The 24,556-nt window shown below is 35.3% G+C and overlaps 3 protein-coding genes across 3 annotated transcripts in view; 1 reads left to right on the top strand and 2 right to left on the bottom strand.

The window, feature by feature from the left end:
• The window catches only part of LOC139775451 (kelch-like protein 5), a 70,045-nt gene extending 51,685 nt beyond the window's left edge, over window positions 1-18,360 (bottom strand). The window contains exons 1-3 of the mRNA XM_071711463.1: window positions 17,592-18,360; window positions 16,739-16,781; window positions 1,234-1,454 (exon numbers count right to left, since the gene is read on the bottom strand). Of these exons, the coding sequence (XP_071567564.1) occupies window positions 1,234-1,454; window positions 16,739-16,781; window positions 17,592-17,596 (269 nt within the window). The 5' untranslated portion in view covers window positions 17,597-18,360. The remainder of the gene's footprint in view (window positions 1-1,233; window positions 1,455-16,738; window positions 16,782-17,591) is intronic.
• Window positions 7,260-13,929, bottom strand: Ktl (BTB/POZ domain-containing protein Ktl). Its single transcript, XM_071711473.1, has one exon. It carries the CDS (start codon window positions 13,212-13,214, stop codon window positions 12,477-12,479), a length of 738 nt encoding a protein of 245 aa, XP_071567574.1. The 5' UTR covers window positions 13,215-13,929; the 3' UTR covers window positions 7,260-12,476.
• Window positions 18,361-18,497: 137 nt separating the features above from the next.
• Window positions 18,498-24,506, top strand: LOC139775453 (mucolipin-3). Its single transcript, XM_071711465.1, has 4 exons — window positions 18,498-18,649; window positions 18,726-19,031; window positions 21,026-21,311; window positions 21,625-24,506. Exons 2-4 carry the CDS (start codon window positions 18,889-18,891, stop codon window positions 23,080-23,082), a joined length of 1,887 nt encoding a protein of 628 aa, XP_071567566.1. The 5' UTR covers window positions 18,498-18,649; window positions 18,726-18,888; the 3' UTR covers window positions 23,083-24,506.
• The last annotated feature ends 50 nt before the right edge of the window (window positions 24,507-24,556 follow it).

The following is a 24,556-nucleotide window of genomic DNA, read 5'->3' as shown; positions in this document are numbered from 1 at the left end:
TCTCTGACATCCGCTTATCCGCGCGGGGGAGTTATTAATGCGAGGCGGACTAATATATATATGAAGAATACGTAGGAGCGCGCGATATGATAAATCCGGCACAAGGACATTATTTGAATTGTGTTTAATTTTCTCGTAATCTCTAATTGCCTTCGAAAGACCTCCCATCGACACGACGCGCTTATTAATCGTCGTCTAATTAAATACAAATTTGCTCTCCCTGGCCGGGAAAGTCATGTCTTGCTAATATGAATCAAATAGCCCGTGTATCCAAATACCATTATGCAGATATATCGCTATTATATCGCACCTGATGAGCATCGTTTATTATCTTTAGAGGATCGTAAGCGCACCTTACGTGTTTGAAATTACATTCAAATATTTTCCAACAGATTTCCCGCAATACATTCTCTTCTCCTATCTTCTTTATTTTTAATATAAACGGGGACGAGCATATATATTACACCTTATTATATTAAACTGAAATAACTCAAAACACAAAAAAGGGTTTCTTTAGCACTTCCATTGAACTTTAATGGCTTCGAAGCCTTGTGAAATGCTATAACGTTGATTTAATCTAAAACTGGAAGAAATTCGCTTTCTTGACAACTACTAAATTTTCAAATTTTTTTCGTTCCACAACTGTCAAACAACTTCAATATAACTTAGAAACCTATTTAAGTAAAAAATTACACTTATCGACGTTTCAAAAAATAATTTTCAAATCTCAAGAGCAATATATTGTTGGTAAAGTTGAACGAACTACTTTGTTAAGTAGAACTCTTCAAATTTTATAAAAGACCCGAATAAAAGCACGTGTTTCTTTACCAGTTATAATATTATCCAAACTTCCAAAACATATTCTATTAAAAATAATAGATATTACGTAATGATATATTACATATTTAAAATATTTAAAATATGTATTCTAAAACAAGAAAAAAACAAAGAGAGAGAGAGAGAGAGAGAGAGAGAAGGAGAGAGAGAGAGAGAGAGACAGACAGAGAGACAGAGAGAGCAAGAGAGAGAGAGAGAGAGAGAGAGAGAGAGAGAGGAGAGAGAGAGAGAGAGAGAGAGAGAGAGAGAGAGAGAGAGAGAGAGAGAGAGAGACAATAACATCGACACGTACGTGCCAGGATGAATGTTCTCCCGCAGCTTCATTAATAGTTTCCACAAGATGACCCCGTAGGTTCTCGTAACCCCACCTAAACAGTATTCAATGCGAGTACCTACCTGGAAATTGTATTTGTCGTCGGGGGAAATTGCTGGCACCTCGAGTATCCGAAATTCGCCAACGAGCACGAGATTGAAATTCTCACTCCGGCCGCCACACCACTCCTCATCGCCGTCGTCATCGTCGTCGTCCTTCGAACCGCAGCACCGGCCGCAGTGTTATAATTATCCGATTCGATCGATGCGAGGACGAGGGACGCAGGGGAATAAACGGCAGGGACCTAGGTCGAGAGGGATAATTACGAGTTAATCGGAGAAAATTTGTACGGCAATGATAATATGCGCGGTAAATGGAAATTCGAATAAACGGGCGGCTTTATACGGGAGCGTCCGTCGCCGTCGCTTTATTTGCACTAGAACGACGCGACAAATGGCCCGAAAAATTGATAAACCGACGAAGCGAAGGGCTGAATACAAAGCAACCTGGAAAAATGCTGTAACTGGTGCATTCAGGTTTTAACCGTCAAATATTTTTCATGTAATCCTTTTAGCGCGCTTGTGCTTTATTTATTCATTTAAACCTTTCATTGTTCTTTGTATATTGTCAAAGTTTATAATTATTTGCTAAATTTTCACATTTGTTTGTGTTTTTACATTTTAGTTGCATAAATCTAAAAAACCTGAAGGGGATTAAAATTATTTAGAAAATACTTTACCTAACATCAAAACTAAAATAGTTTTAAATATAAAAAATATATATACTAAGGTTCTAGACAGATTTATATTACTTCTACGTTTCATTTTATCTTAAAACGGGAGCTAAATTCCAATATATCACAAAAAATATGACACTGTGTAAGAGCTATTATTTCCGTGAAATAGAAAAATTTTCTATAATATGACGAAATAATTAATAATTATCTACAATTTTTATTCACGCAGCTCTGAATTGCAGTATAACAATACGTCCAACCGTATAAAATTGACCAACAGATTACGGATGTTGAAGAAACCCGATTGATTACAATCACTATACGTTAACTGACACGCACTACTTCTTGTGCTCGACACTTTATTCATCATTCAAAGTATTTATTGATTTACTTTCATCACGCAATAAACCCAATACACGAAACAGCAATCTACTGTTGGAAACGAAAATATTTAATCAGCGAGCTATCAAGGTTTTTATTTGACACTGAGTTTGCGGTTTGCTTGTTTTGGACTCGGTATTTTTTTGTTTTAATTTCTATTGGTACACACTTTTAGATGAAGGTCAAATTAAAGATCGATTTTTCACCCTTGACAAAAACATTACATATATCTATACAACTTAATACATTTTGCGATTCGCACAAATCGCCCACTTTTTACTTAAAAATACTCGTTACCGTATGAAACTAAATTTAGACCTGACATTTCTCGCATGATATTTCTCATTAGCGTTCTTTCATTGTAATATAATACCCGATAGAAATTCTTTTGTTTGCGTTTATGTTACTTTTTTACTTGCTGTCTCTGGCATGCATCTGTCGGATAAATAAATGATATAATAAATATCACATGCGTAAACATAGCATTAAGAATAGAAAACGTAATGTAGCAAAATCAATAATAATAATTCATCTATTATTTCATGTAATAGATAATATTAGATACATAAAATTATATTTAATACACCATTATATTTTATATGCCAAAATAACAACATTAAAAATAAGATTTTTAAATCTTATTTTTAATGTTGTTATTTTTAATTACCCCAATTTATTTCCGTATATTTCATTTAATTTTAAAATATTTTGCCATAGATACAATATAAGCTATTGATTGCATAATCTAGTTGTTTAACGATACATATAATATCATGTAAAATTTCTAAAATATATTATTTAATTGCTGGAAGCAAAAAATAATATCACAATGTTTAACATTAACGTCACATATATCAGTATTAAATGTAATAAAAAATATTTTAAATAAATTATCTTATCCAAGATATCCATTAAACGATTACAAATTACAAATATAAATATATATAGATATATATATACATTATATAGATATTTATAATTTTTAAAGTTTTTACTTTTTATATTGTTGTATCATATTTTTGAATAAATCCGTAATATAACAATTATACAAGATATAGATAAATTACATAATGTGCATTGTTATCAGTAATTATGCACAATTTGTATAATTAATATAAATTCTGCATACTTGTTACAACACATGTCTCGATAATGATATGACATGACAAACCGTGAATTCATAATGTGCAAATAATATGTCCCAATTATTAACTAATATTGGCAGAATCGACTTTCTATACGTATATAATTTGATACTTGAAGAAACCAAGGAAACGCTTAAGACATTCACTTTGCTAAGAAAACTCAATGAAATCGAGGAGAAAGTTTAGTGGAAGATTATATGAGTTAAACAAATATGAGTTAAACAAATATCTTATTTAAAAAAAACATATATTGACGTAATGCACGTCACTACGTTGCATTCTGTTGCGCTTCTCTTTTTACTGCTTGCATCAGTGCCAAATTTTCTTTTAGCCAAAAAATGCCTGAGTGCATTCAATAGATTAGCCGATTTTTATTTAAACATGTGCACATACATACATATGTACATATAAAACTTGTGATAAAAATTTTCGAAAATATAATAGTGCGAAAATTTAAGTTCATCGAATGTTATTATCTAATATTTTTACAGTCCTATCTTACAAAGTTACAAAATATTTGATTCTCGAATCTATAACAATTCTCTTCTAAATGTTTTTCTTTCGTATATAATTTGGATAAAATAAATTAAAACATAATATAGGGATAAACTCGGGTAAGATGGCCATAGAGGAAAGATGGCCAACCCATGTTCATTCGATGTTTCATGGCGAGCTAGATTGAAAGAACATAGGTTGGCCATCTTTCCTCTATGGCCATCTTACCCGAGTTTATCCTATATTCTACGTTTCTTAAATATATTTCTCAATTATATTTGCATTTTTTTGTCTTGCAATAACATTTTTTTAAATATAAGAATATTAACTTGCATTTTATGAAATCAATATGTTACAACACTTACAACTATGCAATTTTAATAAGAAAATTCATACACCAAAAAAATTATTTTACTAGACGCATTTTATATATACGGTAACCTTTTTTAAAAACATATTAATCCTAAAATTCTACCTATGCATCGTGCATACATCGAGATACCCCGGCACATATTTTCGCGAGAATGAACAGACACTTTTAGAACCCATACAATATTTATAGATTGCACGCGAAAAAGAGAGATACCTAACCAATAATCGATATTTCCTGCCAGACTAACGTTATGGGCAAAATCTCGCGATAAAGAGAAACGCCCTCGACGAAATTTTCTAATGGAAGACTCCTCTTGGTCGCTTTTTAACCCACCTATATCTAACCAATATATATATTTTTTATATTTTTTAATACTTACACTTAAAAAGACTATTTTAAAAATATAATACATATCCATTTGGTAATATTATACTTGTTATAATGTTAATCAATATTATTAAATATTATTAAATGTATTATTTAATGAGTAATATTATAAACATTTAATACTATTTTTTTTAACTCTCGCAGGCTTATTTTTTGCATACGTGTAAGCCACACTGGGGTCTGGAGGACTTCAACCATTTTTCGCTCACAAGTTTCGAAAAAAATCAACGTATTGATATATAAATATACATATTCTTTTTTTATATTATTTTCTGTGATGACTATGTGTGTGTAATCTATCTTTAAAAAAACTAAAAATAATAAAAACAAGGCAGGAGTTTATTTTTAATTATTACTAATTAATTTATTACTAATCTAGTTTCAAATTAAATGAGAAAAAATTAAAGTTCTGACCGAAATGTATATATTCTCAATTTGCTTTTAATTTTAGCGAGTTTCTTTTCTTATTATTTTAACTAATTTTTTCATTAGGTATTATTTGCAAAATCTATCTGTTTTTATCTCAAATATCTCATAAACGATTCTAAAAGAAAAATAGCATAAAGTCTTCCTTGTTCCCATTAAAATCATTAAAGTGTATAAAGAGTATATACGTAAAGCACATTTCTAAAGCTCTCTTTAGCTGTACATAAGTGGTAATATTATCTTTCACAAGAAAAATCATTTTCTTCATAAAATTTTACATATTTACATCATCATCAGAAGCTTCAAAGAGAAACGTTAACAGCGAAAGTAAACAATGTCATATTATTCGCATTTTCAACGACGCGATGATGAAGCGTTGTCAAAAAGAAACTCGATTTTTCTTACGTCTCGCTGATGACGCGTATTCTTTCTTTCTCATTCCTTTCCTCTTTTTCTTCTCTCTTTCTCGCTGACGGATGAAAACTCAGCAACAGATTGCTCCCCTGTGCAACGCAGCCTCGCTATATCCAACGAGCTGGGCGTTCGCTTCCGTGTAAGTGTGACAGTTCATTCAAACAGGCAATCGAGTTTGCATCCACCACCTTCCGGCGCGGGCGCTTCGTTCGTTAACGCGCAATCTCCTCTTCGACAGGAGAACTATCGTACAAGGAGAATCGGCTCTTCCTTCTCCCGTTTGGCGGCGAAACGATCCCTTCTTGCTGCGATTAATTTGATGTTGCGTGCAGCCATTATGATTTTTTTCCGATATTCCCGTCAGACTGAATAAAAATTTATATATTCCCCATCAGAAGTTTCAAAGAGAATAATAAGATGTTATAATGTTATATTGTGGAAGAGCAACCTTATATTAGCCCTATCTTTTGGCTCTCAAATACGCGCGAGATTTATAAATTAAATTTATTTGTCTCTCAATGACATTCAAATTTGAAGAATTCTAATCTATTCTAATCTATCTCAAAAAGCGAGATTTATAATTAATTTTGTAAAAATTAATTTCTTATCGCTTTAGAAAAATATATAGGACGTACAGTGTTACTACAGATTGGAGATTATATACGTACGTGTGAATGTGTGTGTGTGTGTGTGTGTGTGTGTGTGTGTGTGTGTGCATGCTTAACTCTTTTATTATCGGAAGGTAAATTAATTATCTCAATTTTTAGGTTTTAATCCCAAACACCTAATTTTTTTATCTCACAGATTATACCTATACCTATAATTTCAGTAATATAAAAATTATTCACTTCTCTAATTCATACACCTATATGGTTGAAAAACTACTTTGAAGTAATATCATTACTTCTCTCCATAATGGAAAGTTTAAAGGGAAACGTTCGCTACAGTTTCTGTTGGATTTCAATAAATTTCAATTATATTCTAACTCAAGATAGAAAACATGTATTTCTTTTATCTTCTACTTATCTTCAAAAGTAACCCGACATATTTTTAATTTTATTTATTATTCAATTCGACTGGATATCGCCAAATGCATAAAGCATATAATAAACGGTCTCAACTACAAGTATCAAAAATCTGTATTAAAAACAAGTTACAACCATGCATTTAAATTTTCCGTAAAGAATGGAAATTGTGCAATATTCTATATTTTTCATATTAAAAAGCATGATTATAAAGTGCTATTAATATTATAAAAGCATTTCATTAAAAATACATATATCTTTCCTGTTTAAAATTTTATATATTTTTTCATGTTTGCTGTATCATTTAGAATCAAATATTTCAAGTTAATTTTGATTTAAATAAGACATATTCTAAACACTACGACCCAATATTAAAAACAGGCAAATGTAACATCTTTTTAAAGAAAAATAAAAATCGAGTTGTAGAAAATCAAATCACATATAGTAAAAAAATTTTAACTATGACATTTTAAAAATTTAACATCGGTCTCCATTAGAGAAATAATTTAAAAACATAATTTACTGCATGTTAACTATGCTTTATAAATTCAGCCGTAATTTACCTTTTGAAACATTTACATAATTGTATATTACGTGTAACTTTTTGTTCCTATTTGCCTGACCTGAATTTAAAAAGAAAAAGCAGTGACGGGAGCTTAATCTGAAGACCGGAAAATATCAAAAGTCACGAAAAAACATGGATCAAGGATCATCTTAATCAGGCTCATTCTCGTATCATCTCAATCTTTTATTTCTCTTCTTTTTACTTAGACATACGTATATACATGTACAATAATTTTATATCGTCGCAGTCTTACACGCTACCTAACACAGTTTTGTTTCTACTCGTTGGATCCTTTTTAATAAATTCTGAGTCTCGAATATGGGAATCAAAACGTTTCCACGATGCGCGTTGCAATTTCTGGTCGGACTATTTCTCAAAAAATGTCAAATCGCACGCAATGCGCGCGAAAAAAAACTCGTTCCTTCATCTGATTTGTATCAATAAATATAAGTATTAAGTACGCATTTTAAATGATATATAAAGATATTTTATATATTTCTAAATTCAATTGGTCAAGATGTCTTCTAATTAGATTTAAAAAAATACTTTAGCAAACCATTTTGTCGTTATAGATAGCAAAGATGTCTTTCAGTATATCATTGTTATAATTTGAAAAATGATCCGATCACATCGTCAATTACATTATTTTCCTACTCTGGTTCCTATGTTTTCTATCATATCTTACAAATAAAATTTAGAATGCCAACACCAAACTCTAAACTTCAGCGATACTTACAGAAACTTTACATCAAAGAAAGAAGTTTGGTGGAGTTCATAAGAAGCTTATTTGATTAAAAATAGCTAAGAGAAAATTTAATCAAACTTCGCGAAATTCGAATTCCATCAAATATTGAACTTTCTGAAACAGAACAAAGATTTGAACTGGAAAAAGAGTAAAGAGAATATTCGATAGGATAGTTGTTTCTCAATTATCAAAAGTTATAATATTAAACAAAGATTTTAATAATCAATAAATTTTGATGAAATTCGAATTCTTTAAAATTCGATGAAACTCAAAAAATTGAGTTCTGTCAAATTTATATTCGCTCGTGACTCGCTTTCTTTCGCAGCGAGTCGTAATACTGCTTTTAATCTATGAAATAGAGCCTCTATATCACGAATCTTATCATCAATCTCAATTCTCTATCGTTCTCCACGCACACATATAATATATCGCTACAAATAAATAAACAATATTGCGTACACTCGGATGTGTAAAGACAATTTATATCTTCTAAAACTTACAACCAAAGTGCATTTTATACAACATTTGTTTCCACCTAAAACTAAAAAATTTTGTCAAAACCAGAATATAATTAAACAAAAAGTTATAAATATATATTCTCATAATTCTAAAAATCCAATATATTAATATTTAAATAAACAAAATATAAAATGTTTACATGTCTTTTTGCTATATTTCAGAATGAAAATCGTTTTTATCGTCCCAAATATCTGAGAAATAAAGGGTCAGAAAATATATTTTAATTCTATTTGACATTATACAGATAAACGCGTATGGTAGACTAAAATCAGTCATTGATATTTTAACAACTGCGGAGACTCGAAATGAGATATCAATAATTAATAACTCCAACGCGCTGAATTTACCGCATGAATATTTATGTGGGCCCAATTTTACATATTCGCATATGCTGTGCAAGTAATTTAGTTGTAATTTAACATAGAACTTCGTCAAATAAAATCGTAAAATTCAATAAATGATTATTCCAAAAGTATCAAATATTAATTTTAATACATAAAAAACAAATGTCTGAATGACACATATCTGTTGGTAAAGATTAAAATTTGTACTATTGTAAAGCAAATCGAAGTTTATAGTCGTCCTACGTACGTGAGACTCTTTGCATTAACGTCGTGCAATTAACGTCTACTATCTTACAAGTTTGATTTACCTGAATGTCTTTCATTTGTACAGAGTAAATGGAAGTAGGCAATTTACTAATTGTAATCGCGTAACGATTACGATGCCACACTGCTCCACATTAATCAATAGAAGCTCCCAACAAGATTTGACGCGTTGCTCAACGCAATCGTCGTAATCATGATTAATTGCAGATCATATCTGAAAGCTGATATCTCACGAGACACAAACTTGGAAAACGTCGCTCACTCGCGTTTCACTTGAGTTATGTTGCGCAATAATAACGTTTTCTCTTATTGTTAGTAAACGGGACGTCGTCTTATAGATTTTTAGCAACCAGCATCAGTTTTCATGAAATGTCACAATTGCGAGAAATTAGAAGTTTCGGTGGCGGGCCACGCAGTATAGACAAATTAAATTTTCTCGAGCGCACCATTGGGCTATCATGTCCACTCTCAGTTACATGTAACACCTCGCATTGACACGCATAACTCGCACAACAAGCCGAACATATAACGTCATTATAAATCAATCCATTGCGAATGCAGATGCGTCGCGTTCATCGAACAGCGAACCATGCACCAACAATAACGGTTGATTCGCATCATCGCTCCGAAGTTGTTTTTCTTTTTTCGGATTACCGTAATGCATATCGAAATTATAAAGAGCAAGCACCCAACTGTGAAATTTTTCGTCTTAATTTTCGTAGCAATAAATCTTTCGCGAATATATAATTTTGATTCCGCTAACAAGTTACGAAAAGTTAAATGTGTGCATTGAAAGTTGAGATAACTCTATTCATTGTGATTCTACACATTCATCGATCGCCATATTAAGTGTCATAATGATAATGATATATGAGACATTGCTACGATACAAGATTTATTACCTCCGTTATTTTTAAGAAAATCTTCGACATTATACGCGTACTACGATAACGAGCAGCTAACGCGAAACTCGATACCTGTCTCGTCTGTTCAACGCCGTCGGCACTCTTCGGAACAATCGCTAAACATTGTCTGTTACATGATAACCTGTTGCAACAAGATTATAATCGCGATGAATTTTTCGATTCTTTCATCATTCTGAATATGCCAACAATTATTAATAATGTTAATAACTAGATAGATAAACAATATCTCACCATGAAATAATTGGAAAGTCTGAAATAAAAATCTGCTCCTTTATATTTTAATTCTATAGTATAATAAAAAAATTAAAAAGGTATGTAAGATAAATTAAACTTCAAAATATGCGAAGAAATATCCGTTAAAAGTAACAATAAATAAGTATTAGTATGAAATAAAATTGTGATAATAAAAATTTTAAAAAATAATAAAAGAAATAATAAAAGTGGCCGACTCTTTATAATTTGTAACTCTGTTTTCATTTGAAAAATTGTTTAAAACTTTTTTCAAGTATATTCCGTAAAACACAACATGTATTATAACGAAGGAAAAAGATATCTCGGTTATCTAGATGTTTTCACAAATACATTGATTTACGACGAGAAACTCGAAACTGTAAATTTACAACAATATTTCGCTTTCCGTCGTGTTCCGAGTTCCGATATTTCCGCGAGTCAACAGATCGAAAGTTATGAATTGCTTGCCATATTTACGTTCCGCTTTCCAGAGAAAAGAATTTAGAACGAAAAAGAAAAGCATTCGACTCAGACTCGTTTTTTAAAAAAACACTGACAAGAAATCATTAGAAGAGATCACGTTTATTCGGGCGTTCCGTCTTTCGAATATAGCGCGTTTGACATCGTGTCGGGTTGTAAGTACACGCATTCGACAAGCCGCTCCGCCCATCTCGAGGATGGTGCTAGTCACCTAATTTAAGCCGAATTTATACAGAAAGGGTAATTCACGCATAGGTATGCGATATCTACATCACTCTCGCCGCCGTTCTTTCACCGCGTATTTTCTACTTAAAGAAAAGATCCGATTCTAGCGTACCGCTAACTACTTGGTCCGACTAGCGATCAGTAGTAACTACTCGGTCTGACCGTTATCTAGCAGTGACTACTCGGCCCGACCATTTACCAGTACTAACTACTCGGCGTACTAACACCGGAGACTTTCTTTAAATAATGGTCTCGTTATCAGACAATAATTGAAATTTTTCATCACCTTTAATTTCCTCTTGCGCGTCAGACGCGAATAAAACACACACGCAAACGTTATTGCGTCATTCGTTCAATCTGATTTTAAATAGCAGCCGATACTTGTATTCCACGTCAAGTCCATTTTGCATTTACGTGTTCCCTTACATTTTCTCGCCCGTTGCATCCAGCGACATTTATCACTGACGTATCTGACATTGTTACCTCTTTAAGTGGCCAAGTCGCGTTTCGCCCGTAGATATTTCAACATCATCCCTTCACCCCGATCCGCTTTTCTTGCGCACGTTTCATTCACCGTCTTACTTTGCGTCCACTGGCAATGAAAAACGCCCGATATTGGCGTCTTTCATCTCGTGGATTCACGCGAGACTGCTTTTTAATAAACGTTTCTCCCTCGCAACGGCCCCTGATAGGGGCACGTCAGATTTTTGTCGGAAATGGCAATTTTCTTACTGCCGTCGGCACGTTTCGATTACGGAAGATCCTAACGCGCCGCATTCGGAAAAGTTTTAGATTCTGTTTTGTACAGTTGTGAATCAAACTCATTTACAGTTAAATATCTACACATAAAGTTAACACATAAAATAACATATAATCACGAATTTAACGAAACGTCTTTGGTTTCAACACGACTGTTACGTTCCCTGGATTATTATCTTCGACATTGACTAATTTTAAGTTCGACATTGACTTGCCGCTCATAATTCTCTATGTTACATCTTGAATTAAGCAAATGGTATCCGTAGATCCAACGTGATCACGCTCGACGAGTTCGTGGTTCTCCTTAATACAAAAATCCAATTCCTCGTTATTTCAGCGCTGTCAATGTTTTAGACGAGGGTTCTGAAAGGCGACCGTTCTCGGATATCTATCTTCGTCATGTCTTATCCATTTTCTCATTCCGGTAAAAGAATCGATTAAAGTGAAAAAAAAATTCCAGAATATAATGTTTCGGAAAGCTGATGATGTTAATATTCTCGAACGTCGAAGTGTCCCAAATTCCTTTTACGTCAACGTTGATTGATGATAGCGGTGACTTCGGGAAATTTTCTTACGAGACGAAATTACTTATAGGAACGATGTTTCGTCCGATGCTTTCGTACGAAGTTCCTGTTGAACTTGATATTGCACATCAACCTCATTATGTATCATGGAGTAAGCTATAAACGAGAGTTCCGTATTTATCTTGTTATCCGCTCGCACGCTTGGCACACGTGTTTTCGCGAATGTTTCCACTTCCGCCTGAATCGCTTCAAATAACCGAAGAAGTCTTCTTTTACGCGGCAATTGCACTCGCGTACTTTTGCAAAATGCGAGCCGTCAACGATGCTTAGCCAAAGTACATCTCACTCGCTCGCGAAACTTTTTAATCGCGCACGAAGACGAACTCGTTATAATGATTCCAACGATTCTCCTCAGAATCCACTCCGGGCTTTAGCTGCTCGGAGTTGCTCCCGGCGGTGCCGGAGCCGCAGCTACCCGCTAGCCGGAAGCCCTGCTCCTGCAGCATATCGAAGGCCTGTTCGATGACGCTGTGCTTCAGGAAAAAGCGCGATGTGTAGCGATCGGACATGCCGTGGTCGGGATCGCGACTTTCGTTAAGCGTTTCGCCGAAGACGTCCCGGCAGAGTGCCACGCGGCCGCATACGAGGATCCTCGAGAGCTTGCGGAACTTGACGTCGGCTAGGCCCTCGCGACCGAAGGCAAAGCTGCCCCGATAGCCGATGGTGATGTATCCTGGCGCGCGTTTGCAAGTCGCGCCGCCGGCTTGTCCGCCGGAATTCTCCAAAATTGCCTTCTCTAAACCGGGCAGGCCGTAGAAGTTCGCCTCCTGTTTGAGCCTTTCACGCTCGCGAAAGCCCTCGGGTAAAACGAGCGCCTGATTACGCAGGAAGTCCAATACGTAACGGAAAAGCACGCCGTCGCGGTCCAGAAAATATTTGCCCTTGGCATCCTTTTCCACAGCGGATTTGCCAGTGAAGAGCGCAGCCAAGTGAGAATCGCTCTCGCGGGTCAGCGTAGTCAAAGCAGTGGTGTAGAAGACGCCGCCCACGTTCAACTCTACCACGCTCGGCTTCGTTTCCTGTTGCTCCTGGTCCCCCATGCTGCGACTGGCGCGACGTAAGAGAGAGAGAGAGAGAGAGAGGAAGAGGGCGACAGAGAAAGACGGTAGCAGCTGGTCGCGTGGACCGACGAAACTACTCGTCGACGCTGACGAAACGATCAGACACCACAAGTGGAAGGCTCACAGCTGAGAAATTCCCAGGAGGATTAAAGATGACAAAGGATCACGCGACAAAAGACGACACAGAACTGCACTTTGCTCGGTGAAACGTTACGCGACACTCGCGCAGGACGACGAGAGGCAGGAAGACCACAGGTCGACGACCTAGGAAATCCCGGAGTCGATCGCGACAGACTAGTGCGGAAGATGATCGCTCTTCGGGATTCTGACCGATGAGGAAAAACAGACTGCTCCTAGGACCAACTTCGTCGTGTACGCACGTGATGACACGTTTTCGGCGGTGCTCGTTGAAAAGCCGGGCTGATCGGATTCCGGTCTCGGCTCCGACACACGTTATTTATTCGCGCGCGACTCGCACACGAATTAATATCCGCTACTCGCAGAAGTGATCGTAACGGCGAGGAGCGACCGACTGCGCCCACGTCAGAGCGACGTCGAGGACCGGAGCTTGTCTCGCTCGGGTCTCTTGGCTGATGCGCGCTTCCTCGCCTAAGTGGTTGGCGCGCGCGTCAGGACGCACTCTCCGCTCCGCTCGCTCTTCCGTGTCGCGAGGGTAACGCGGACGTAATGCTGCGCTGCCGGCGCAGCGAGTACGCGCGTCGTGTCAACGCGCAGCCACCGCTATCGCGCGACAACGCGCGCGCACCACCCCCCCAAGAGTCAACCATTCGATTCTCACCCTCGGACGAGGCTAGTCACGATCAGGACTCCTCTAGGGTGCGCTTATCTCCAGCCTACCCTGACTAACTCTGGTTTGTCTATCCTGATTACGCAAGCTAAATCCTCCGCGATTCGTTCCGACATATTTCGACGTATCTTTCGTCGCGTCCTTCTGCCGTAATCTGGGTTACTCCGATTTATTCCGTCATACTCTAGCAAGTTGACGCGACTCAAGTTACTGATGCTTGAACCTCACCCAAATCGTGAGAGAGATTCGTGATTGTATATATTTTTTTTCCGGAAGGAAATCACTAACTACAAGTGTGATGAAAAATGTGCACTCTAAAAAAACCGGATATCCTCTCGTTCGCAGATTTCGATATTGTTCTATTATAACATGTATGCTTATATTACACTGTATCTCTCATCCGTTCAATATCTGCAAATATTGAACACGTAACAATGTCAATATGCAAAGCGATTAATTTATCACACGTAGACAGTTATACATTACTGACATAAGTGCATGCTCGTTTTAGTCTAGTTGATACTCTCCAAGATTTTTTTTTTTGATTACAAATAGACAAAATTTTTTAAAGAACACGGTTTTCATTCGACATTGATTGCAGATCCTAATTTTCCTTTTTTTTTATAAATCGAAAAGAGAAAATATTGTCTTGTTTTTTTAAATGTAAATAATTACAAATGAATACAACAATATATATTAATAAGTACTATTACAAATATATTTTGTTCACTTTTCTCTCACGATTGCTCAGTTCTCATAAAGTGTATCACGTTTAGTCTAGTTATATTGCAAATTTCTAAACTGCAAACTGTTGTAATTTTCGATATTGATATATGGCATTGAAAAAAATCAGCCTGAATGGTTCTTGCGACGACAGAGAATCAAGCTATGAGAAGAGAATTATATTCGTTTTTATAAAAAGATTTCAAAGTTCTTTTTTAAGATTCAATTATTTATTTTTTACAATTCTTACAGCGAAAAGTTGCATCGTAAATATCTTTGATTTGATATAATAAGTTCTCTTCAATAAATTTATACAATCTTGTAATATACATTTGTTAAGAAATAATATGTTTCTCAGAAAATGTATAATATTACGTAATAAAATAAAAGTAGCAGAAAAAATGAAGATTTTTATATAGATCATGTGTCAGGAAAAATATATTTCTACGAGATAAAATATAAAACTATATATGATTTATAAATTAAAATTTGGAAAGTATTATAATTATTCATACAATTAATATTTGTTCATTTACTTTTTCGTAATTCTAGACAATCTAGACATTCGTTAAGAAACTATATTTGTCTTATGAAATTGTAATTTTCTCATACACAAACATAGCAATTGTTTATCTCAAAGGAGATCAAAAGTAAACGGATAGAAAGCTTAGAAAAATTGCGCACATGCAGTGTATGTGTGTGCTTGCTCGCGCGTGTAAGTGAGTAATAAAACTGTAATATAAAACTGTATATAAAACATAAATCCTTATTTTGTTACGCTACTTTATTTTATTGCGTAATATCGTATTTTCTTGGAAAAATATTATTTCTTAAAGTGTATATTACACTTGGATAGTATAAATTTTCAAAAGAACTTATATAAAATCTAAATCCACGATGCAAGTTTCGCCACATGACCTAATAAGAAATAAATCCTTTCAAAAGCAATCTCAAAATTTTTTTACGAAAACGAATATAATATTCTTCTCATAGCTTGATTTCCTTTCATTCAAAGCCATACAATTATCTCTCTCATTCAATAAATAAAATCAATTACTAAAAGGCAATACTTTTCTATCTGTAATTAATTTGCACAATTCGATTGCGAAGTAGATTAAATTGCAATTAAAAGAAACATTAGAAGCAATGCAATAAAGTTGGAGTAGACGTAAATTTATACACTCAGCGTTATATGTCTTCGCGTCCACAGTTAAATACATCCAAATCAAATTCATTGCGGTGTGTGTATACATATACACACAACAAATTCATTTAATATATATATTTTCATGAGTTAGAACTGTGACTGTGACAGTTTGTAAAAATTTGTAAAAATTTATAAACATAATGTTAAAGAACAAAATAAATCATCATACAAATAATATTAATATTAAATAATATTATTAAGAAAATGACGTCATAGCGATTAAATGACCCGCGCAAGCGCTACCATATGATGACATCATAGAGAAGACTGCACTGAATTCAATACCAAACTGGAACGCGCAAGCTTTTATTTTGCTCAGTCAAGGCTATGCAAGTGCGATAGTTAGCTAAGGATAGACTTCCTTTATCTAACAAAGATACGCCGATTACCTATCTAACGTACTATCAATTCTAAAAACATTTATCTTTGCAAAAACATTTTTCGCTTCAAAATTTAGTTTCTTTAAATAGAATCGAACGTTTAAATATGACAAATTTCAGGACCAAAAAATTGATTTATGCCAAGAAATATTCAATTTACACGTATGTATGCGTGCGTGTAGATAAAACCAGATAAAAAATTTCTAATAAATTGAACATTTCAATTAATTATTAAGTGAAATTAATTACTAAGTGAAATGGCACGGTAAACGTCAATAAGAGTAAAAAAGGCTTGTACTCTGACTTATTTATGTATATTTATTTGTATATTGCTATCGAGCCCGCGCGCGCAGAAGATTGAAGTAAAAAATACTTTAACACTCACCGGTAAGAGAGAGATACACAGCAGCGAAATTGTAGCACTTGATCTGTATAACATACAAATATATTCAAATTAAAGCAGTGTTCAAAATTAAATATTGTAGTCGATAATATTTTAAAAAATAATTGTTCCTCATGTTTCAAACTTTTTATTCGTCTTCTAAACAGATATTTAATTGAATGATATGCTGATATGCAAAAAATAATTACCGCTTATCATTATTGCACATTTTAATTGACTCGTTCACATAAAAGCAATCTGTGAGAAATATAACAGTCGCACGAAACTGTTACATCTTTGCATTGACATGATGTACTACGTGTGATAATAACGATACTGTCACACGGAGTTTACTTGACTGTATTGTCGCATATTCGCGTTCTATCGATATTATATACTGTATTTAATGGCAGATTTTTCTTTAAGCGCCTATACGCGCGCTCAAAAGACATTGTAAATGCGTGCGTCAATATATTAGTTGCTTTCCACTTACGATCTGAGTCACTCCAGTTATGTGAGTATTTTATACTCAGGTAGAGACATGTCATTTTGTATTTACCCGCTTATTTTGGTGACAAAGCTATCGCATAATAATACAGATCCATATAGCCCCACTTTTAATGTGAATTTATTTTAGATTCATTAAAGCACATGGTCTCGATTGTGGATAAAAACTCAGTTGAATCTCACTTGCCAGCATGCAAAAAGAACGTGCGTTTAACCGAATTATGACGTCACAGGTGAGAATTATCTGAGCTTTGATGTAAATGGAAAGCAACTATATTATTGTAGGATTGAATCGAGTCGGGGCCTTAAAACCGCCACTTAATATGGTAAAGTGATAAGTAACAATTACCCCATGATTGCTTCGGCGTCGCCCGATGCCTTCCCCGGCCTCCTCCTCCTCCCTTGGCTGTCCCCGTTGCTCCTTCTTCGTGGCACGCGCACCGCATTCGCTCGCGAAAACACGGTTAATCGCGGACGCGCGACACATCACGCGGCACTACCGACGTTAATCTTACGCGCCGCGCATTTTATTATACCACGACGGAAGAATAACGCGGGAATAAGGTAGCGATCACGTACGCACGAAGTTACACAGTCCGCTCGCCACATCGGCGTCGTATAATATGGCGACGGAGGGAATTCGTAAGTCGCGCGGCCAACTTCACGTATTACGGACAACCTGCCGCGCGCCAATGCTACACCTGTTGCTCGTGGCTGCACTTTCCGTGCACCTTACGCGCATTGAAAAAAAAAACAATAAACTCGTGCCGATTATTCTATACCTCGTATTAAAGACAGGAGTAGAAAACTTTTGCGAAATTCATGGTTCTTGTTCTTGCCTTTAATTCTTTGTCGGATCTAAATATAGAAACCAATATAATAATCAAGAATCCCTGAATGCTTACTGAGCTTTTTCGACTGAGCGCAGCCTACAGTAGAACAAATGTTATCAGCTGAACGTTTCATGCAAAAGAGACACCCGTTAGAACAGTGTAGTACATCTGACGAAGAATAGTACTACCTATTGTTCTTACTGTTCTCAGCCAATAATCATTGATTCTTCGAACTATAATAACGTTCCGTGACAACACGATATTAAATGCAACGGAAGAACTAAAAGTACTCGAGTCCTTGAGAGTCTCTAGGAAGAACGAGAAGTGCGACTTGCGAGAGTTGCGAGTTGCGAGTCTTGCGTCACATCCTCGCCTTCCCTCCGCCGCGCGCGCAACCAATCAGCGGCGTCGCCTCGAGCCAATGGCGCGCGGCGTCGCTCACTAGAGCGCGCACTGCGCGCAGTCAAGCTGAGTTGAGCTGAGTCGAGCTCGGTCGTTGCATCGAGGTGGGTGGCGTGCGATGGCTGGTGATTCGACGTCGCTGCGTCTGCTGCTAAATACTCGTCGCGCTCAGGTACGCATTGTTTGATCTATCGGCGCGATGACGTCAAATACGCGGTACTCATTCCGAACTGAAATTGTCCGCGCAGATCCACGCATGTGAACAGCTGGATGTTTCATCGTCAGTTGGAGGGTGGAGCGACGACGACGAGGACTCCGCGGGATAGGACCCGCTCGCTTGTTGACACTTCCACGTGTGCGTACGCTCGTCGTTGACTCACTCTTCGATCGTACATCGGAGTTTCACGGAGGATGGAGGCGCGCAAGAGGACCCAGCACGAGGACACCTCGGTCGGGAACAAGCTGCAGAACCGCACCTGGAGCTACGGTAACGACAGCGAGGAGGAAGAGATCGCCAGCGAGAACACATTGCTGAACGAGACCAGCGAGCAGAGGTTCGTGTAACGCGAGAGTGCTTATCAAAATTATCAGTCGGAGCCGAAGACTGTTGTAATCGTATTCGCCACTTATCACGAGCGCTATTAAATTACATTGATAATTAGGTTGATGGCATATAATAGACTTGGTATTATTGCATTTCTTTGTCTCACAACCGAGTGGACTCTGCTCTGTTATTTTATAATATAAACGTGGATCATATAAACGTTGATAACATAAAGTCATAATATAAGTTGATATTAGATGCTTTCCATTTACATCAAAACTCAGATAATTCTCACTTGTGACATCATTCTGTCTTTATTACTCATTAATTGCCAAAAAGGATAGAACGACGTCACAAGTGAGAATTATCTGAGTTTTGATGTAAATGGAAAGCACCTAATATGTAAACAAAGCAACGTTTATATCAGTTGCGACACAAGTTGACGCAAGTGTCGTTTTGTCTTTGTTACTCATTGCCAAAAAAGAAAGATAGAACGACGTTTGTGTCAACTTGTGTCGCTTGTTGGAAAGCTCCCAAAATAAACGTTGCTTTATTCAGTTTTTTCGACATTTTTGTTTCTACAATCCAAATGCGCGAATATTCCGCGATAAAATTCCTAAGCAATAGCTTGGAAGAAATCACAACCAATTCTACTTCATGTATTAGAGACTGTTCGGAGAATATATGAGCAGACCATGTAAAAAAAAACTTGCTTATCTGCCACATAATCGTCAACGAAAAACATAAATGAGAATTTATAAATTGCATCATTTTTTACCACAAAGTATATAATATCGTCTCTATTTTCTTTTACATATATTTTCTTAACAACAATTGTGTTGAAAAAATAAACACGAATCTTGGCATTGAATACAATGCACGTTTAATATCATACAAGTCTTTATATGTATTTTGATTCTTATACCAAATATAAATGTATTAGATATTTCATATTTATGCTATCGAAATGAGGTATGTTGCAAAATTCGTCTATTTGACATTATTATCGTTAAAAACACATTGTTTTTCAATCAGTAATATTACTGTGCTAATTTCATTGATTCATTATTATAATCAACTCTTATGAATCCAACTTATATTGTTTAATTTTGCATTTTTTCTGCATTTTTATGCAAATACATTTAACATTACTGTTAATATTGAATGTGATAAAAATAATTTTTGTTAGTACAAATTAATCATAATTCGAGAAATTAAGAGTAATTTCTTATATGACATAATGCCATAATTATGCATTAACATTCAGTAGAAGTTATTATAGTATTATTAATAACTTCTTGCTTGTATGTAATCTATTTAACTTCTAATTCACTAGTCGACGTATTCTCACAGATAAGATAAGTACCAGATATGCACTTTTTTTTATTTAAAGTAATTTATGATCAATCAACAAAAAGTCACTATCTACAATAACTGACATATGTTTTACCACGCTGCGCCTACGTGAATACCTATAATCTCTGCTTAAATACATGTTATCACATTTTCAAGTATTATATTATACCATTCTTACCATACTCGGAAATGTCGTCATTATCACAAACTAGATATTTTAATCAAGAGTGCCTTAGCTTTGCATACGAGATTGATTGAATTTTCTGTGAATAGAAAAAAATCTTTTTATTTATTCCTGTATATCAGTTACAAAAATGTAAGGCGGATGAAGAAGGAAAAAAGAAGCCAGTAACAACTAGTGGAAATTAGTAATATAGCAAAATAATATAAATAAATATCTAAACTAATGTATGATATTATTACTAAGATTAAATATAATTAAAAATTCTCTTTGACGAAAAGCATTACATCTTTTTACAAAAAAAAATTATTATTATAACAGAAAATTACAGATTATTAGAAAACAATATTTATTATAACAGAATTTTACTCATGATTTAATATAATAAGCTCTGATATTATATTTAGAAAGTTTCATGGAAATGCTATAAGAAATAATAAATGTAAAATGCATTTTATGTATTGTAGGCAAAATCATTCTACGCCACTGGAATGCAAGACTTGCCCAATTGTGACGTTTGCGGAGGATAAAATGCGGCGCAAACTGCGATTCTTCTTTATGAATCCGGTCGAAAAGTGGCAAGCGAAACGACGTTTCCCTTACAAGTTTATCGTCCAGGTTATCAAGATCATCCTTGTAACCGTACAGCTCTGTTTATTCGCACACAGCAATTATATGCACGTAAATTACACTTGGGACAACCGAATCACGTTCTCCCATCTTTTTTTAATGGGATGGGAATCTGCTCAAGAGGTATGCAATTTGATTGCATTTCATTCATATATTCATAGATCTAGATGTTTATTCTTCAATGCTCTCTAACAGAAGATGAGAATAACATGAAAGATACTTCAATAATATAATTTATCATATAACTCGGAATAGTTTTAGAAGTTTAAATAATCACTATATTTTCACCACTTTGTGTCTTAATTCGTAACGCCTAGATAGATTATGGCGTAATAAGAAATTATCCCATTTGAATTGATATTTTTCTTTCTTTTTTATTATATCAAATAAAAATAAGCATGTAAATGTAAACTTATGGCGCTCGTAAATGCTTCAGGTACCTGCATATCCACCTGCGACAGGACCGTTGGCTATCTACAAGCGAAGCGATTTTTACGATGCTATCGATTACGCTCTACACGGTTATTACAACGTTGACGACGCTATCGGCTCGTACTCCTACATTGCCGAAGACAATTCGGTCGGTCCTGTAGCCCTATGTCTTTATCAGTATAAGGAGGGCATCATATTCGGTTTCAATGAGAGCTACGTGTTTGACAGCGAGATTGTGGAAACATGCATGAACGTCAGTCTCGAGACCTTCAACACGTTTAACTCGTCGCACAATCTTCTGCAGGACAGAAATATTGACGTCAATTTCTCCGCGCTGGTACGCGCCCATCTCAAATTTACTCTAAAGACTGTAAATCTGAAAGCGGCCGGACCAATGACACCACCCGATTGTTACCGTTTCAACATCAAGATCATCTTTGACAACCGTGATTTCGATGGACAGATGCTGCTCTCGTTAGACGCTGAGGCTAGGAAGTTGCAATGCAAAGGTGATACCCGTTACATCACGGACAATCGCATCGAATCGGCGCTAAGGACTCTGCTAAATTTACTTGTCATACTGATCTGTACGATTTCTCTACTGTTGTGCTCGCGAGCGATATACAGAGCACAGTTACTGAAGTTCGAGACTATTAACTTCTTCAAGAAAACGTACGGCACAACGCTAAGCCTCGAAGGTCGACTGGAATTCTTGAACCTCTGGTACATCATGATCATTATCAACGATCTACTTATCATCATCGGTACCGTCATAAAGGAACAAATCGAACGGAAGCACTCCGAGAGTGATCACTGGAATATTTGCAGCATATTTCTCGGAACCGGAAACCTGCTTGTGTGGTTCGGTGTGTTGCGCTATCTTGGCTTCTTCAAGACGTACAACGTTGTCATCCTAACTCTGAAGAAAGCGACACCGAAGGTGGCAAGATTCTTGATATGCGCGATTCTTATTTACGCCGGTTTCACATTCTGCGGCTGGCTGGTGCTCGGTCCATATAACATGAAGTTTCGCTCCCTCGCGACCACCTCTGAGTGCTTGTTTGCGTTAATCAACGGCGATGACATGTTCGCCACGTTTTCCATCACGTCTTCCAAATCGGCTGTGTTATGGTGGTACTCTAGAATCTATTTATATTCGTTCATCTCCCTGTACATTTACGTTGTCCTAAGTCTGTTTATTTCTGTGATAATGGACGCGTACGACACGATCAAGATCTATTATCGCGAAGGTTTCCCGAAGAACGACCTGCAGACGTTTATAGCTCCATGCACAGATGAGGCATCAAGCGGGATCTTCAGGGACGACTCCGAGAGAAGCAACTTGACAGAGTTGTTTGATCGGTTCTGTTGTTGTCGGAAAAGGCCCTTTTACGGATCCTTTTCAGAGTCGGACTCCTCAACTAAATCCGAGCAAGTATGCGGCGGAGCCATCTGCGTCTAGCGCGTTAACGAAGAGCACCTGGAAGTGTTACGGTGCTATGGATACGCGGTACGACATTAAGTCGGTTGCATCAATATCCTCAGTTTAGTCATTTTACAATTTCTTGCCTTGATTTGAATTTCAATAAAGAAAAGTTAATTGTATACAATATTTCGTTACACTATACTCGGCTTTTTTTTATGTAATTGGTACAGATTGTATCTTTATAAAGAAAATTATAATTACTAGAAAAAAATGTAACACTCTTTAAAAATTCTTTAAAAATAAGAAGGTTCTCTTTTACAAAGTAAAAATGAATATTTTTTATTGTTAATGTAATTTCGATCTTTCTTAAGTATTAAAACATAAATTATCGAGTAACATTCAGGAAGAAAGTTGGTTGTAATTGAATGTTGGTGCAATCGGATCGATGAAGTATTTTCATGAACATTTATAATATTGGTAGTAAATTTATTCGACAATCGCGACACATTTATGCAACGCGAGACATTTCTGTTACTGCCATCTAAGTTTAATTTATGTAATATTTTACAAAAACATTTATTATATATAAACGATTATATTAGGTTCCCCTTTTATTTCGATTTTTTATAGATATAAAATAATTGATTGCTACAGAAAAAGCAAAATTAGATAATTTTCTACTGAATGCTTCCTAACAGTTCATTAACTTCCAACACGTTGACTGAGTCATTTTTTCAACATGTTAAAAATACGTAAAATAAGTGTCGCAAAGCATAAACAAACGCGACAAGAAAAGAGCGTTGAGCGGAACCTCTAAATTGTTAACCGATGGAAAGTAAGGCCAAAAATTTGTGTACAGTATTTCATCGAAAAAATTCTTGTACATTTGCATGTATGATATGATTACATATTTATTATTGTACTTCGTAACCGTAAATATGTCTTACACTTTCAGAACCCATGTAGAATTTATGTAACATACATTGCTCTTGCGATAGATATAATATTAATAAATAATAGTCTTGAAAAAAGTAAAGTAGGTGATTAGAAATCTCATACAAGAGTTGCAGCTTAATTGTTACGTAGACCAATTCAGTGTTATATACCAAAGTTATAAAAAGAATATGGAATATATAATTTAAGTAAAAATTACCCAAGTGATTAAACTGTGTGTATGTATATGTACATATATACGTACACACATACACATACACATGTATATCAAGCACAACTATAAGCTTATTCCACATAAAATTGATGTCATAGTAATATCGAATATTATAAATTATCCAATTAATAAATTACATGATTATAATGGCCATAGTTCTGATGTATATGTGTGTGTACTGTATTAAAAATCTTTGTATCAAGCGTAAGATAAACTTGCACAAAAGTAACTTTATGCATAGAAATATATTTATATTTACATTGAAGTACAATAAACGTCATTTTTTCTAATATCTGTTGTAAACGTCTCTACTTTTGTATCTGTATTTATGTCTTTTAGATA

Source organism: Temnothorax nylanderi, unplaced genomic scaffold (genome assembly GCF_030848795.1).
Source record: "Temnothorax nylanderi isolate EJ_2023f unplaced genomic scaffold, tnyl_v1.0 TNYL_tig0099_pilon, whole genome shotgun sequence".
Classification (NCBI taxonomy): Eukaryota; Metazoa; Arthropoda; class Insecta; order Hymenoptera; family Formicidae; genus Temnothorax; species Temnothorax nylanderi.
Note: the sequence above shows the minus strand (reverse complement) of the source record. Positions and strands in the feature narration are given on the sequence as shown.